The following is a 17,583-nucleotide window of genomic DNA, read 5'->3' as shown; positions in this document are numbered from 1 at the left end:
TCAGAACATTTATTTTTGGAATCCAACACCAATGCAGCAATTTAAGCAATCGATCCACGTGAAAGTGCCAATTGCTTACACATTGCTCTGTTTAAAATTTATAAAAGTATCCGTGTCTAAAAATAAAACAATAGTAAAGGAAAGTACGTGTATAAAGAATTTAAGTTTTGTTAGGAAGAGATAAGGTCATAGGGATACGTGGGTGCTAAGTTTTGAAATCATAATTTCGACAAGATATTTTCATGTTCAGCAATGTATATACAAATAATATAAGAATTTTTACACTGTCATTTTATCATCTACTTAAATTAAATAAAAGTAATATAAATAAATGATAAATAAATTATCTTTATATTATTAATGAATAGATATTATACTCTTTTTTTAATATATTTATATTCTTACACAGTTAATCTAGAGTGACTTTGTGTCCATCAATCCATATTCCTAATTTATTGATATATGTATGGTTTTATGTTTTAAATGTCTGACATATTATTTCATTATCAATATTCATATTGATTTACATTTCTAATTTTAAAGGCTCTTATTTATACCTAAAATTATATTTTACTACCGTAATATTTAAATCGACTTCATAACCTATATGGCTTCAAAATTATTTTTAATTTTATACTTTCATGATAAGCAATCATGTATAAGTTAATATTGTATTACTTTCAATTTGTTCAAATTTCAAGAGTAAATTATTGGACTTGACAATATATTGGTATTTGGAATTTAATCAAGCAACGTCATGATAAGTTGGGGTCCCTAATGTGGCAATTGATATTTTTAAGTGGATTACTTATGCCCTTTTTAAACAAAATGAGAAGTTACTTATTAAGCACCGAATTGGTATGACAGAAAAAGTATTCACAAAGTGGCAAAAAAATAGTCTTCTATTAGTGCACAAATTAGTCTTCTTCCATATTACAGCATTAAGCATATTTTGAGGTTGAGAATGGCAGTGTAGACATTTCACTTATGCTAATGTTATTAGATCCATATGCAGATGGTTTAGGCATGCATATTTGTTGAGAATCGTTGTATCAAATTACAAAACCACATTCCTAAATATTCTGATGTAGTTAGTTCATATGTGAAAAACCAACATCAACTATATAATTAAGCAGAGAATGAATTAATCATCACTAAACCCATATAATTAAGTATCAAAGTGTCTGGTAACCAAGAAAGTGTTTGTCTAATAGTATAAGACCCTCAAGGTTAATGAGTTGATTATTGGGAGCAACACTTGTTAGGAGGGGCAGATACAATCCCTGAAAATGATTAGTTGTTTACCTAAAAAGTAAAGAAATATTTTTGATAGTACAAAAAGTGTACGAATAACGAGTATAAATTTCAATCTCAATTCTCTTTTTCATTATATTACAATTTTGATTAATTATGTTATCAATCAAACAATCTTTTAAAGCAAAACTTAAAATAATAATTTTTGATTAAAATGTTGGTATCTACCAAAAAAATTGCGAATACAAGAAACATTGTATACTTGTTTGTGACCCAAGATAAAAGGTAATATTATAAATATTGATTTTTTCCAAATTTCATAAACTATCAATTAATCTATCTTTCGGAAAAGGATAAGATTTTGACAAGGTTAAATTAATCAATAAGGTATAAAATTAGGAATAATGTGTTTTGACATAGATTGAGTTTTTATATTTTAATTATAAGCACTGAGATTATAAAGTAACGTCCATTAGTTTATAAAAAATCTTATAAATAAAAAACAAAGTTTACAAAACATTCGATTTTTACGATAGAAAGGATTTTCAAACCAAACAATTTCAAGTACATCCTAGTTAAAAAAATCAAACAAACTAGGAGACATATCCATTACTAGAAATGAGAGAAGAATGGTAGCTATTCAAACGGAATATAATACATTACTTGTGGGTGAAGTTTCTCCTTCAACCTCCACCTTACTTTGTGTTTTAACTCTCTTTACTTCTTTTATTTTTAGCAACTTTAAATCCACACGATAAAGATATATATATTTTTATTTATAATATCGAATCCTCACTTTCTTTTCTCTATTAAACTATCTGACATTGTTGCAGATTTTGTTTCCTTTTTCCAAAGTTGCTAGCTTTTTGCATCAGTGAAGGAACCACAGAACATTGTTGTGGTTATATATGATTTTCATGGTGTATGTTATAGTGGGTAGTGCTTATATTTGGTGATTTTTGTGTTTTTTCACATAAAGTTCAGTTTTTTCTTCTGTTTTTTGTTGTTTTGAAAATGTTGAGTCGGTGGTGGTATGGTGGTGGGTTATTGAGACAAAGGGTATCTGCTGTTGTTAATATAAGCCATGGTTATGGTGGAAGGTTTCATACTTTTGATCCTCCATTGTTGGGTATGAGGGATTTTGGATTAGAATGTAGTGGAATAAGGAAAGGAGGGATTTCATCTTTATCAGTTTTCATGGTGAATCAGTTCAAGAGGGGTGTGTCTTCTTCACCTTCTGCTGGTGTTGCTTATAGCAACACTGATGAGAATGGTGGTGGTGGTGGTGCCAGTAATGGAATAGAAGAGTCTCCTATATCATTCTCTGAAGCTAAGAAGCTTATGAGATTGGTGAATGTGAAATCTCTGAAGATGAAGCTTGGAATGGATGGGAAGGAAGTTATCCCCTACGATGAGCTTCTAGAAGCATGTGAGAGAATGGGTGTTGCTAAGAATTCTAAGGAGGCTGCTGCATTTGCTAAGGTTCTGGATGATGCTGGGGATATTCTTCTCTTCCGGGACAAGGTCTATCTCCACCCTGATAAGGTGAGTTTTTACGGAAAAGAATTCTCTCCAGTACCGGAGAGGAAAATTGTTGGTTTTGCATGTGTATTGAATTATAACAGTATCATTCTGAAAATGTAGCTTTTTACTCTTTGTATGATTGGTCCTTCCTTTGCCTTTTAACATGTTTCTGAATATGTTTGGCGTGAGAGTAGAATTTGCAATTGTTTACCTACATGAAGCATAGAGTAACTGTCTTCATCTATTCAGGTTCCTTATCAACCAACCATATCATAATTTTCATTTTTTATTTTGTGCAAATATGACTGGCTAACGAGAAGTGTGAGTATTCAATTGGTAGTGAAAAAGGTCCACCCTATAGCATGGCTAAAACCAAAGTATATTGCCCTGTATATTTCACTATAAGAGATCCCATCTAATGTTCCTTTTGACTTTTCATGACTCTTGTGTTGCTACATCCCTTTTTGAACTATATTCCTGGTGGTGGATTGTGGCTTGTGAGTGTTGTTTCCCTTAGATTGAAAATTGGTAAAGTAGTTCTTGGATTGTGAGTGTTGTATTTTTTCGTCTCACAACTTCACTCTTTTTCTATACCCAAGATATGCTGCACATAGCAATTACAAGTCCATGACTTTAACACACAACTCACACATCTAAGTCTTAGACAACACATTTTCTTGACTTTACTCTTACATAATGAGCATTTGATTTGTGCAATATAGAAGTGTAAGTTCAAGTTAACTACTTGGGTAACCATTCACCACACAAAATACAGATTATAAAATGGTTTAACAGATTATTGAATTATTTTAAGTGAAAACATTTTTATGAAAGTATCCCCGTTGAGATTAATGAAAGGTTTGAATTTTGATGTGGAATTTCAACTGCAGCTGTAGCTAGAAAAGACTTAATACTTACTCTTTTTCTACTTGAGAGGACAACATAGTTAAATAAGAAATATCATATTTCAAGACTTAATAGTATTGGTTATGTATAGTTTGGTCCTAGTTGCTAACAGTTTGGTAAAGAATGATGAACTAGACTAAAATGGTTACTCTGATTTCACAATTTTCTTCTCCATACTTAATGTTCTCATGATTTATCACTGTGGCTTGCCTGGGCCATGGTTGTTAGAATGTTGGACTTGTGTGGAAAGTATTAATGTTTTCATGACTTTACGATATCTAATGCTGCATCACCACTTAAGAATTTATGATAATGAGTGCTTTCTCTTGCCCTTTGTTAAAACTTCCACATATTATTTTCCTATAGTCTATCTAGATTTCGGTTTGAACAACCTTACCGGCTTAATGCTGCAACATGTACTAATGAGACTTAATTGGGGGCAGTATTCAAGGATACATTTTTTTGAACAAGACATTTCTATTAAAACTAAAGCCGAGCCTAGCGGTTTAGCAATAAATATGTGTCTGCAAACTGCAATGCTTCATTTTTATGAACCATGTCCAATTCCCTAAGACGTGTTCGGAAGCCTGCCATCCATTCCCGAGCACTTGCAGTAACTTTTTCCTGGATTGAAAATTACCAGCTAGATGAACATCTTTTAAGCTGATATCAACCCATTAAGCAAATGGTTTTTGAAATGCATTCTAGAGTTTGAATAGGTAATATCGAATTCAATTGTCTGCTTTAATATGTGCTGGTTCGAACTTGTTCATTCCTTTGCATGGTTAATACCTCATATCTTTAGGTGGTGGATCTGGTTAGAAGAGCAGTTCCACTGGTATTGACTGCAGAGAATGATCCTATTAGAGACGAGTTAAAGAAGCTGCAGGATAAAAAGGAAGAAATCGATGTGTTGGCACATAGGCAGGTGCGGCGAATCCTATGGTCTGGACTAGGTGGTGGCATAATTACTGTCAGCCTCTTCTTCAGGTTAACATTCTGGGAATTCTCATGGGATGTAATGGAACCTATTGCATTTTTTACCACAAGCACTGGCTTAGTCATAGGATATGCATACTTTTTATTCACTTCAAGAGACCCAACTTACCAAGATTTTATGAAGAGACTCTTTTTTTCAAGGCAGAGGAAGCTTCATAAGAGGTATGATTTTGATGTCGAGAGATTCATGGAGCTTCAGTGCAAGTGCAAAACACCTTTAGATGCCAAAACCATTTTGAAAAATCGCATTGGTGTGGACCTGGATTTGGATGACACTTTACATAGGGATTAACATTTTTCAGGTGTTTTATGCTTTATGCATTCAAAGAATATATATATATATATATACTACAGTTAACCTTGTTCTCTTCTATTTTCACCTTGGTGGGGAGAACCTTATTCTAACTTTTATTCTGGCTTGTAAGCCACCCTTTTGCTTTTTAATATTCTATATATCTGTACTTTTATATATGAAAAGAAATATTATACATCCTTGTCCATTTGTTGATTGCACATTGTTATTCAATCAGTCACATACTATATGGTCTTCTTGATTCAATATAACCCTATACTATATATGAATTAAAATATCATTGTCACATTTTTTAAAGCTAAAGGATTTCACACCATTTTCATTTTTACTAAGCAAAAGGAATATATCAAAAGAGCATAAGAGATGCTAAACCCATAAACAAGATAGGACTCAAGCAAAAGACTAAGCTAGGAGTCTATGTCACACCATTTCTGCTGCCATTGTATTTTGTATTTATACATATAATTCATTTAACTATTTAGTATTTTAGTTACCTGTGATTCTTTTATTTGACCTTGTTTACTGTTCCAGGGAATATATCTAAACTAAACTTTAATAATAAGCGTTTTTAGATTCTGCTTATTTTTTCTTTTATCTTAATAACCTAAGCTATAGTTTTTGAGTTCATCCAGCTCTATTTTGTAATGTCCTGCTCTTTTTCAAAGCACGGTTACATGAAGGTGCACATAGTATGTATCATCATTTTGGGTAGGGATCCTTAAATTTTGATCTGGATGGGTTTTGTGAGTTAAAAATAAATAAATAGTAGGCTCAGAAAATGGTATTTACATTTGCTTGAATTTGATCAAGTGAAACATATTTTGAAAAAGAGAAACTGTCTACATTTCTTAAGGTTTATACACATTGTAATATCTATATTGTCGGTGTAAATAATTATACAAGCGTTAAACACGGAGCGATACAGTATAGTTCTGTTTAGAACTACAATAAAAACAACTTTGCGGTGAGCGTGGATCGAACACGCGACCTTCAGATCTTCAGTCTGACGCTCTCCCAACTGAGCTATCCCCGCTATCCTTATCAAACACAGATTACTATTTTTCTCATTCGTAGCAAGAACTAATTTTTTACTATTGATAGTATCAATTTCTTTACATTATAAAGTATTTTAATTAATTCAATATTGTATTTACGAATTATACGAGTTTCAAAATATTATATTAAAAATCATATATGCAATGTATTGCTGATTAATGTTATGAAATCTTTACATTGATAATTCACCAAAATCACACAAATATTTTCTTATTAATAAAGTAAGGAACCAAAGTAACATGTCATTAAATTATGTTAGATCTAGATAACTAGATAAGGTTGTCTCTGAAATTTTCCATTACCCATACACAACTAGTAAGAATCCAATAACAAAACTTAGAAAAAAATTTGTTTGTAGAAGAAGAAAGTTGGTGTGACTGTTAATAACAATGCTGGGTGTTTCAACCTTAACTTTTGGCTCATCAACTGCAATGGTAGTTCAGATCCAAGCTCAACATACCAATCTTAATGGCAAGGTGTTAACACTCCCAGGAAGCAAAAGACAAAGCCTTTCTTATAAGACAGACTCATTGTTTTTTGGTTTTGTGCCTTCTACTATCTCCTTCAAGGAATCAAGAACTGTTAGACCCTTTTCCACAGCTGTTGCATCTGTTGATTCTGACCAGATCAGTTCTTCTGATACTGCCAACAAGGTTTCTTACTCTCTTTCACTCAAACCCAATTTAGAATTATGTCTCATATTGTTTTTTGTTGTAGTTTTGGTTCTTTTCATAATTTATTCTCTGTTTAGGAGAGTTTATAGAGATTTCACTTAGGCTTATAACAGTAGCCTGATAAAAAAAACTTATGAAAATTAACTTATCATATGTTTACAAGAGTTTTGTAACTTATTTCAAGAATCTTATGATAGAGCCTTATGAAGATAAACTTTATGTATCTTATATCAAAATAGCTTATTTAATAAGTGCTTAATTAAGTATATATTATGGTTATTTATTGGGAATATTCCCAAACACTTAGTCGTTGCTTGTTTAACAGCACAAGTTCTTTTGTTTAGTGGTTATGCTGTTATATGGTGCTAGACTTTTAGCACAATTTATTCATATTGAGGAACTGAGGTTGACTATAATTGTGTGGTTTGCTCTATTGTGACCATGTTAGAAATACTTAGAATGTCTTATGTTGTTTCTGTCTAGGCTAGTAGGGGGCTATGAAAATTGCAATTGTTTTTTTAAGCATGCAATTCATGTCTCAGTTTTTGAGATTGGTTTTTATTGTAAGCAGCTTAATCCCTTTTTTCTCATTCTTGTAGAATGAAACCAAAAAGTACTATTTTCTAGTTGCAAATGCAAAATTCATGCTGGATGAGGAGGAACATTTCCAAGAACAATTATTTGAAAGGCTTCGTTACTATGGAGAGCGTGACAAAGAACGGGATTTCTGGCTTGTGATTGAACCTAAGTTCTTGGATAAATTCCCTAACATTACCAAGAGATTAAAGAGACCGGCTGTTGCTCTCGTGTCAACCAATGGTCCCTGGATCACGTAAGGACATCGATTTTTAATTTTTCTTTAGTGATTGGTTCTACAATTGTTGTTAACAATGAAGTGTATGAAAATCTGATGATGCATTGGTGCTTGAATTGGCTATCATAAACTACAAACAGAACACTATTCCTTCCTGTCATCTGCATCAAGATCAGTGACCAAAAATATTTTTCTATTTGTTTTCGTCACGAGGAGTATAATTTCATCGCAGGAGTCTCCTACTAGTGAGGTCTGTGGAGGATAGACATATGCAATCTTATCATCGAAAGCAGAAAGAATGTTTCCAATGAAAGTGTCTGTTTCACATGTTTTAAAATGAAAATAGGTTCATATACTTGTTTTTCTCTACTTTTCTTGTCTTGGCCTTGCTGATAGGAGCTGCATACTTTCAAATGATATATCCGTGAACAGCGTTTTGAAAAGGAAATGTAGTAATGATATCAGACAAAATTGCTTGCCACGAATGCTGCAAAATAAGATCAAATACGAATGCTGCAATATAAGATCAAATGCAAGTTTCTGATGTTTTGGGTTTTTAGCATTTAACTAACTTGTAGCTTATTCTCTATCTGTGTTTTTTGGCAGATTCATGAAGTTAAGACTAGATAGAGTTCTAACAGACAGTTTTGAAGCTGAAGGATTAGAAGAAGCATTAGCCTCAAGTCCTACCAACCTGGAGTTTGACAAACCGGACAAATGGGTGGCGCCCTATCCGAAGTATGAACCCGGATGGTGGGAACGTTTCTTGCTCCATGGACAGAATGAGGTGAAGGCCTAGGATATTTTTTCACTCTTTTTTTGCCGCTACTTAGCATTCAGAAATCTTTCATCCAAGGATTTTAATCCATGTATAATTCGCTGCTGGTTAAAGTTGTACATTTGCATTCATTTTCGTAAACTTTGGAAGGCAAATATAAATGAAGTGTTTCACCCTTAGGATCTATCTGAAAAGTAGAGATAGTATTATGAAATTTGTGTTTTCTGTTGTAAGAATTGCATGTGAAGTTCCACTGTTTTATAGATCTATATAAAATAGCCTATAGAATAAAAGTATTGAACAAAATGACTCATATTCAGATTATGATACAACCAATTGTTTAGTAATCGTATTTTTGTGTGTTTCTCTAGCTTACAATCTCTCATTAATAAGTGATTATGATCATGAGAATATATTTACACATATGTAATAAATCACTGAAATATTATTATGATTATAAGGGCTGGTTTCTAAATAAAAAACCAATCATCATAAATATATACTTTACACTTTAAAAAATTTAGGATTCATCACAAAGAAAAAAGAGTTAGGGTAAACTCACATTCATTCTCAAACCGATATTCCATCCCACCTCAATATACATTCAAGTTATGTCATTTATTTCATTATCAACCTTTTAATTGTCCTTTATAAGTGTTGTTATTTATAATTTTTGTAAGTTATATAGGAATGATATAATTGACTTATTATTTGACAATACATCTTTGAGTGATTTATTGTAACTTCACTCTTCAAAAATTTCTTGTTTAATTGGAAAAACTATAAAATATATATTAGAATAATGTATCACATTAAAAAAATGTAAATAAATAAACAAATTTTTATTGTCTTATAAGAAAAAGTAAACCACTTTTTTATTACAAGGTTTCCAAAAATCCAATCCTAGATAACAATGTAAAAGAAAAAAATGATAAGCACATAATGATCTTATTTAGCTTTAATATGATCCTTCATTGATGGAGAATATACATGGCTTATACAAATAATTTTTATTGAAGTAAATCAAAAATATGTATTCAATACATTTTCCCTCTTTCTTGATTTTGATGAATAAATTAGAATGAGTGAGAGGGAAATGAAATTAGAAAATTGAAAAACCGGATTTTCATCATGGAATTGAACAATGTTAAACTTTATGAACAAAGTCAAGAATATAAACGGTTTTTCAAAGAGAATTTGACCTAAACAACAAAAACAATTCCGACAAAAGTAAAATCGAAAATAGTGAACTACAAATTTTGAGTATTTATTATATCTTAAAAACATCATCACAAAATTCGAATTTGAAATTGAATCTATTGCATTTGATTTGGTGATGGAAGCAGTAGCAGAAGGGTTATGGGGTTTAGCAGATCAACACGAGAAGAAAGGGGAATTAGGTAAAGCAGTGAAATGTTTAGAAGCTATATGTCAAAGTCAAGTCTCATTTTTTCCAATCGTTGAAGTTAAGACGCGCCTCCGCATCGCCACCATTCTCCTCCACCATTCTCATAACGTCAACCACGCGCGGTCTCATCTCGAGCGTTCTCAATTGCTCCTCAAATCTATTCCCTCTTGTTTTGAACTCAAGTGTAGGGCTTATAGTTTGCTTAGTCAGTGTTATCATCTTGTTGGTGCTATTCCGCCTCAGAAACAGGTTTTGCATAAGGGTTTGGACCTTACTGCTTCTGTTGGAAATGAGTATGCTTAATCATAATTCTTTTTTTCACCACTTATTTATTGTGCTTTTAGTTTGTTAGCTTAGTAATTCTGAAAATAATTATGTTGTTTAGTGTGTTTGGGTGAGTGTTTGTAACACATGATTTTGATTTTGCAAAATTGATTTATGTTGTTGTTGTTGTTAAATTTGAGTTTGAAGTGAAGTGATTTATGTTATAGAGTTGGTCCTACCAAAACTATGTTTCAAACCCGAAGCTAGGATTGAATAATAAAGTAAACATGTCTCCAAACATGTCAAAACACCGCGTTCTAAGCCTTAGAAACATGGTTGCAGTGAACAGATACCCGAAGATGCACTTAGAGCCCTTTTGTTTAGGTTTTAAAAAAAATAGTAATTATCCAAGAGTGCCTTTGGCGGGAATATGTTATTGAGAAAATGAATTTTTGGGCTTCTCCTAAAAGTTAGTTTTTTTCCTTTCATCTAAATGTTTTATAGTGAAAAAGTATAAACAAAATCGCCCTTAATGTGTTGAAAATTTATAATTTATAGGCTCCAAGTTGTTAGGGCACTAATTCCCTTTCTATGTTTTTTAAGCTTTTATTGATATGCAGCTACATTTGACGCCCTTTAGGTAGTAATGTTGTTAAAACTGAAAAACGAACTGGTGAGGCTTCTAGTTCAGGCTCAGCCGTTTAAACTGACAGGTCTAACTGGGTGATGTCATAGGAATAATTTAGATCTGATAATATGGAATGTATAAAAACGTTTATGGAATATGTATATGGAGAAGATTGAGTTTTGTTTAAAATATACTATTAGTTGGTTGCTTAAACCAGGTTTTGACTTGTCTAAAGTGGTCTAACCGTTAATTCTGTTATGAAATTGAACCATAACTGGTTAAGTATATTTTTCATGATTAGAACGGTCGGACTGTCTGGTTTTAACAGCCCCGGTAGGTTATGTAGAAAGGGCCCCAGCTTTAGTACTGTGCTTAAATGAATAACCATATAAACTGACAGGGCAAAATGGATGACGCCATAAATAACCATAATGTCTAAAAGACATTTATGGAATATGGAAGAAAAAAAAGATTTTTTGTTTACAATATAATATTTGTTGATATTTACAACCTGGTTTGTGCCTGTCTAAACTCTAAAGTGGTCAAAACATCAATTCCGTTATCATATTGAACCATAACTGGTTAAGTATATTGTCCATGATTAGACTAGTCAGACCATCTGTTTCAACAACAACCATACGTTATGCAGAAAGTGACTCTGCTGGTTACCTTGGATTCGTTTGCACCATGTTCCGATTCTGTTTTGTTCTTGTCATATAGTTGTTCTATCAAAATGAATAATGTTTCTATCTAATGTAGGAATAGTAGCTGTAGATGGTAACTGATGTACTTAATCTGTACCTTTTCTGCCTGAAAACTGTCTTCTACCTTTTGACATGTGTGTGTCCTTCTGATGAGTCTGAGGTGTTCAATATTTGATTTTGGTGGTCTGCTGGAAAAGCGTTGTAAAGTATTTATCTTGCATGTTTTCAGTACAATTATGTTGTGTGCTACTTTTAATAACTATTGCTGCTTCTATAATATTCATTGTTTCTGGTTTTTTTTCCTGAAGGATTTCAATGAAGTTGTGGTCTTGCAACTTCAATTCACAGCTTGCCAATGCATTGTCAATTGAAGGAGACTACCGGGGTTCACTCTATGCTTTAGAGTGTGGATATGTCTGTGCTACTGAAATATGCTACCCAGAGTTGCAGGTATGTTGTTGTCAATGGTTACAAGAGAAGACTCGTCCTTTGCTTCCTTTTCTGCTATCTGTCATTGATTCTGTGATGAATTTCTAGCACTAATAAGTAGAATCTTCTGAATGTTTTTGTTTCACCTATGCACCAAAAATCCTAAAGACACTATATAAGTTTGGTTTAAATATGTTTTTGGTCTTTGAAAAATACTAAATTTTGGTTTTACTGTCGATAATTTATTTATTTTTGGTTTTTTTACTACCAAGGGTATTCCCTCACCCTTTTGGGAAATGAATTGATCTCTTTCGGGGTGCGTGACTGCCCCTTCCAACAAATGTCGCTCCCAGGAATCAAACTCTTGACCTTTTGGTTATCTGGAGATCTAGTGGGGCCTTACACCACTAGACCTACGCCTTATTGGTATTTATTTTTGGTTTTGATCCTCATATATTCTAAAATTTTGGTTTTAGTCCCTAGTGATGATTTGGTAACACTAATTGATGACATGGACAATTGTCACGTTGACACATCATCAACAGGGACAAAAACTAAAACAATCAACTAATGTAGGGACTAAAATGTAAGGAAAAATGAGGGACTAAAATCAAAATTTCTTATATTTGCAGGGACAAAAAACATATTTAAGCTATATTTTTTGTAAAATAATTTGATAGAGGAAATGATGTTATAACACAAATATAATTAAAACTGCTTTTTTTTAATAAATATCTCAATCTGCTTCCTACTTTTTCCCCACTTTAAATCTTTTTGAACTGGCACTATTGTTCCACTTTTTACTTTTTGCACTTGCACGCATGCCAAGTCTGTAGTATGCTGAAGACCAACTTCATTTGTGCTTAGATTACTATGATATTGCCAGAGTTCTGTCTGTAATTTCCTTTTTTATCACAATGGGCCAGATGTTTTTCGCCACTTCAATATTGCATGTCCACCTTATGCAATGGGATGAAGATAGTTTGGTTGAGCAAGCTGTTAATAAATGCAATGACATTTGGGATTCAATTGGTCCAGATAAAGTGAGTACAAACGCCTTTTGCTTCTTGCATGTTTTCATATGAACTGTACCATGGTTCTTTTTCTATATGCCTAATTGTTTTCCTCCCCATTGCTTCTATGCACTCTTCAGAGACGACAATGCCCTGGATTGCTCTTTTATAATGAGTTACTGCACATATTCTATCGATTGCGGCTATGTGATTACAAGAATGCTGCACCCCATGTCGATAATCTGGATGCTGCCATGAAGGCTGATATGCAACAAATGCAAAAGGTGCAAGAGCTGATTATGGAACTCGATGCTTTAGATCAAAGTCTCTCTCGGTCTGACCTTCACTACAGGGAAAGGGCAGCACTATCTGAAAAGCAAGCAATGATTCAAAAGCAGCTGAGAAACATTAATGGATTGAGTTCAGTTGGGCAGGAAACCCTGGAACCAGTATACTTTGGGAATGTCACAAAGAAACCAGGAGATAAGCTTCAGCTAGGACCTCCTCCTATTGATGGTGAATGGCTTCCTAGGAGTGCTGTATATGCACTAGTTGATCTAATAGTTGTTATATTTGGGCGCCCAAAGGGACTTTTTAAGGAGTGTGGAAAGCGCATACAGTCTGGAATGCGTTTAATTCAAGGTTGTTCAGCAGCTGTTTTTGTGTGTGTGTGTGTGGGTTTAACTTCTTATTTTGGCCTTGGTCTAAATTATTTGTTTGGCCTGGCATATAAAAGAAAACCATTACATAACAAGTACTACTGATTTTGAATCCAAAACAGTAAGTCTGTTATGGTATGTGAAACAAATGTGTAGGAAAAGCTATCCAAATAGCCCGGTGATGATCTTTGATGTTGTCTTAATTATATTCTTTTACCTGCATTTCCACTGTCTAACATTGTCCACATATATTTTCTATGCCCAATCACAGTTTAAACATGTCTTTTCTGTTGGCCTCACGGCTTTAATGTCTAGTGTATGTTTTTGCTCACACAAATGGATTTCTGTATTACTCATTGCTTTTGTGAACTAATTTGGAGACTGTATAGTGCCATCCACCTTTGACTTATTTTCCCAATTGAAATAGTATTTCCTCCTTGCAGATGAATTGGTGAAGCTTGGAATTACTGATGGTGTCAGAGGTGAGATTCATTATTCTTGTCATGTCCGCATGATACTCATGATGCCATGTGAACAAGTCCTTATGCAACCTTGTTGAACTTTCTTTTTAGCAGAAGTAGACTTGCAACACTCTTCTATCTGGATGGCTGGTGTGTACTTAATGATACTAATTCAGTTTCTTGAAAACAAAGTCGCCATAGAGCTCACACGAGCTGAATTTGTTGAAGCACAAGAGGTTGGTTATATTCTTCTGGCATGATATGCCACATCCACAGAAGAGAAGATGTGATAGCGTGCATTTTATTAATTTATTCAATATGATTTCAAATCTCAATTAATAATCTACCCTGTTAATGACTTGCTTGTGGTGATAATTTTATTTTACTAGTGAATTTAAAAGTTGGCAGTGAACTTGCATCCTGTTATGTTCCAGAATTGAAATCATTAATGATATTTGCTGCAAATTTTCAGGCTTTGATACAGATGAAGAATTGGTTCATGCGATTTCCAACTATATTACAGGCATGTGAATGCATCATTGAGATGCTTAGAGGCCAATATGCTCATTCTGTTGGTTGTTATAATGAGGCTGCTTTTCATTTTATTGAAGCATTGAAGGTATATATTTTATGTCTATAACATAGATGTGATATTTTAGTGATCAAGATTTAGTCTCTGCAGTTTTTGGCAACAGTGATATCTGATAAATTCATTTGCTGGTTTGGCATGCTTTGAGATAATATTTGTTGTTCTCTGTTTAGAGATTGCAATAAATTGTAGATGGGGATAACATGGTAATCCAAAAATAACTATATATTTCTATGCAGCTTACAGAGAGCAAATCTATGCAAGCGATGTGCCAAGTTTATGCAGGTGTCTCTTATATCTGCATTGGTGATGCAGAATCTTCTACACAGGTGGAACAGTGTTTGTAATCTCAAACTAATTTGGTGCTAAGTACTTTCTTCAGTTTGTTGGAGTAATTCAATACCATGGACCTATTTTTTAATGAAATGATAGTTTGCCTGCAGGCACGTGATTTGATTGGACCAGTTTACGGAGTAATGGATTCTTTTGTAGGAGTTAGAGAGAAAACAGGTGTTCTTTTTGCTTATGGTCTTTTATTGATGAAGCAGCAGGACCTACAAGAAGCAAGGTAAGTTTTAGATAATCTTTGTTTAATCCGAGTTTTTTGACTCTGTAATTTTCCAGTTGGCAAGTTTTTGTAAATCAGATTTTTTTTCCATTTCTTTGGTAGAGAAGAAATAAAATATAAGCAAAAGATTTCCCAATAATTTAGAATTAGGATGAGTTATCTGCAGGTCTACAAATTTGGTGATTTCTTGGACCTCACTTGCAACTGAACTCTTATCTCCACCCATATATGTAATTCCTATTTCTTCCTCATTATAAATTTTTTGCAGAAACCGCCTGGCAAGGGGATTGCAGTTGACACATACTTATTTGGGGAACCTTCAACTTGTTTCCCAGTATTTGACAATCCTTGGAAGTTTGGCCCTTCGTTTGCATGACACTGTACAAGCCAGGGAGATATTGAGATCATCTTTGACCTTGGCAAAGAAGCTCTATGATGTTCCAACTCAGATCTGGGTGCTATCAGTTTTGACAGGTATTTTTATTGCAACTTCAAGTATTGCCTAGCTACTGTTGGCGGATGACAGTATTTTTATTCTTCTGAGTTCCGAGTATTTAGGGAGCCTCCAGAAATCTTGGTCAAGAGTGTCTGGCATGGAAAGTCAGGCCCTTTCTCTCTCAACTTCTTTGACTGACAGCCTTTCACCTTTTAAGTGTTTCTTTTCTGTTTGAGCTAACTTCTTTTGGGGATCCCTTTATCCTAATGAATTACAAGAGGTTTGATAGATGGAGAGACACTTTCTTTTCAGTGATTGAGTATTTGACTCATCCTTGTTCAGTATTGTTCGTGAAGTAATCCTCTTGATCGCCTCTCTCTATTTAGGTTCCATCTAGGGTTTCTGAGAGGATAATATTGTGAGGGATTTTTTGGTCTTGTTGCCAGTTCCTTCCTTTGTGTTTTGATCTTGCTAACCTTGTCTACAAAGCTAGGTGCCTTCAAATGTCAGGATTTTCATGTGTTTTGATCTTGCTAACCTTGGTTTGTCCTAACTCTTGAGTCCTTGGAGAATTTCTTCTTGTGAATTATAGGGGTGGACAATAGAACTTGTTAGTTGTTTGCATCTATTTGGTATATTTAATTAGTTTTGTGCTTGAAATTTAACAGAATGGCCAGCAGTTTACTCTTGTGGATAGATTTTCTGCCCTCCCCCATATATATATGTATCATTCAGATCTCAGGCTATCTTTTTAATTTTCTTGTCTCCGTATTCTCTTCCTTTCTTAATATTTTTTATTGGTAAAAATGTTGTATTGATATACCTCTTGGCTCTTGCAGCGTTATATAAAGAATTAGGGGAAAGGGGAAATGAAATGGAGAATGCTGAGTTCCAGTCAAAAAGGTTAGCAGATTTGAACAAGAGACTTGGTGATGCTCAAGCATCCATTTATCATATTGAACTGGTAAGTACAACTTGACAAAGAAGCAGTTTGCGTTTTTGTGTTTGGGTTCATTTACAATTTGATCATTGTTTGTTCCATCATATTGATTAACAGATTGAGAAAGCAAGATTTGAAGTTCACCAATTACATGAGTCAGACATGAAACGTGCAATGGCAGGCCCAACGACTATGGGAGTGAATCTTGATATCCCTGAATCTATTGGTCTTTCAGCACCCTTACCACCTCCATCATCATCGAGGCTGGTTGATATAGACACTAGTCGACGTGGAAAAAGAAGAATTTGATGTTTTTGCTCATACCCAGAAGGTTATTGTGAATTAATTATAGGCAATTGCTTCATGTGGATTGAAGATTTTGGCAGATAGGGTGTCTAGCTAACCACTTACTTACCAGAAAGGCTTTCTATCAATTTGCATCTTAAGGATGCTGTACAGTATATTAGGATCTTGCTCATAAGCTATACAATAGAATGTGTTTGTAAAACTCACCTGTTAACATTAGAAGATACTTTTATCAGAAGAGGAAAAGTATAATAGGTTTTTAAGGTAGGCATGTACTCCTGTTAGGATTTCTTGTTTGATTCAGCAGTTTATAGATTATGTTTAATTCACCTGAAGCCAATTTCTTATTTAGAAATATCATACTGGAAATCAATTACCAATTTTTTTGGGTAAAAGTAGCATTTCATGAATATTTTTGGATGAAATGCTTGTTCCTTTACAGTAAAAATTTCTGTTTCAATTAAATGAAGCCAGACTCGTAGGGTGCTCCATAGCATATTAGCATGACCCCTTTTAAAAATTACAGTCTCTCATCATTTTCAGAATGTCAAGTTAACAAAACCTGATATATCTCAAGTTAGCATGGATCCTTGTATTCATAATGACTAGGATTCTGATTCTGAATAATTATAAGCGACAAGTGAAAGGGAAATGTTCCATCTCTCTCAAACACAACAAGAGATTGTAAGACAACCCATGACTCATAATTCTGGCTTATTTGATCTCCAGTTATTATCCCTGGCCCAACATGCAAAAATTTCTGCCAAGACACCTCATAGTTCTTGGAATCCTATGCTCTCTTCTGTTCTCACTTCTTAGTTCTTAACCTCTAACCTCTATTCACATGTGATATTTTATTT

General features: G+C 33.6%; 3 protein-coding genes and 1 non-coding gene across 5 annotated transcripts; 3 read left to right on the top strand and 1 right to left on the bottom strand.

The window, feature by feature from the left end:
- On the top strand, positions 2,050 to 5,186 carry LOC109359183 (calcium uniporter protein 5, mitochondrial-like). The gene is made up of 2 exons (XM_019603753.1): positions 2,050 to 2,799; positions 4,490 to 5,186. The coding sequence occupies exons 1-2, from the start codon at positions 2,269 to 2,271 to the stop codon at positions 4,973 to 4,975; spliced, it is 1,017 nt and encodes a 338-aa protein (XP_019459298.1). The 5' UTR covers positions 2,050 to 2,268; the 3' UTR covers positions 4,976 to 5,186.
- TRNAF-GAA lies at positions 5,957 to 6,029 on the bottom strand. Its single transcript has one exon. It is a non-coding gene; the product is annotated as a tRNA-Phe (tRNA).
- On the top strand, positions 6,322 to 8,504 carry LOC109361290. The gene is made up of 3 exons (XM_019606714.1): positions 6,322 to 6,705; positions 7,326 to 7,558; positions 8,147 to 8,504. The coding sequence occupies exons 1-3, from the start codon at positions 6,442 to 6,444 to the stop codon at positions 8,337 to 8,339; spliced, it is 690 nt and encodes a 229-aa protein (XP_019462259.1). The 5' UTR covers positions 6,322 to 6,441; the 3' UTR covers positions 8,340 to 8,504.
- LOC109360945 lies at positions 9,463 to 17,103 on the top strand. 2 transcript variants are annotated; one of them, XR_002109234.1, is made up of 13 exons: positions 9,463 to 10,019; positions 11,631 to 11,772; positions 12,678 to 12,794; positions 12,905 to 13,406; positions 13,867 to 13,905; positions 13,999 to 14,120; positions 14,357 to 14,503; positions 14,713 to 14,802; positions 14,917 to 15,041; positions 15,310 to 15,515; positions 16,317 to 16,441; positions 16,535 to 16,819; positions 16,854 to 17,103. XR_002109234.1 is itself a non-coding variant. In XM_019606175.1 (12 exons), the coding sequence occupies exons 1-12, from the start codon at positions 9,655 to 9,657 to the stop codon at positions 16,724 to 16,726; spliced, it is 2,172 nt and encodes a 723-aa protein (XP_019461720.1). In that variant the 5' UTR covers positions 9,463 to 9,654; the 3' UTR covers positions 16,727 to 17,103. The 2 variants fall into 2 exon arrangements, 1 of the variants encoding a protein (XP_019461720.1); XM_019606175.1 differs by having other exon boundaries at positions 16,535 to 17,103.

This window comes from Lupinus angustifolius, chromosome LG11 (assembly GCF_001865875.1).
Source record: "Lupinus angustifolius cultivar Tanjil chromosome LG11, LupAngTanjil_v1.0, whole genome shotgun sequence".
NCBI classification, from domain to species: domain Eukaryota; kingdom Viridiplantae; phylum Streptophyta; class Magnoliopsida; order Fabales; family Fabaceae; genus Lupinus; species Lupinus angustifolius.
This window is presented reverse-complemented; position numbering and strand designations above follow the sequence as displayed.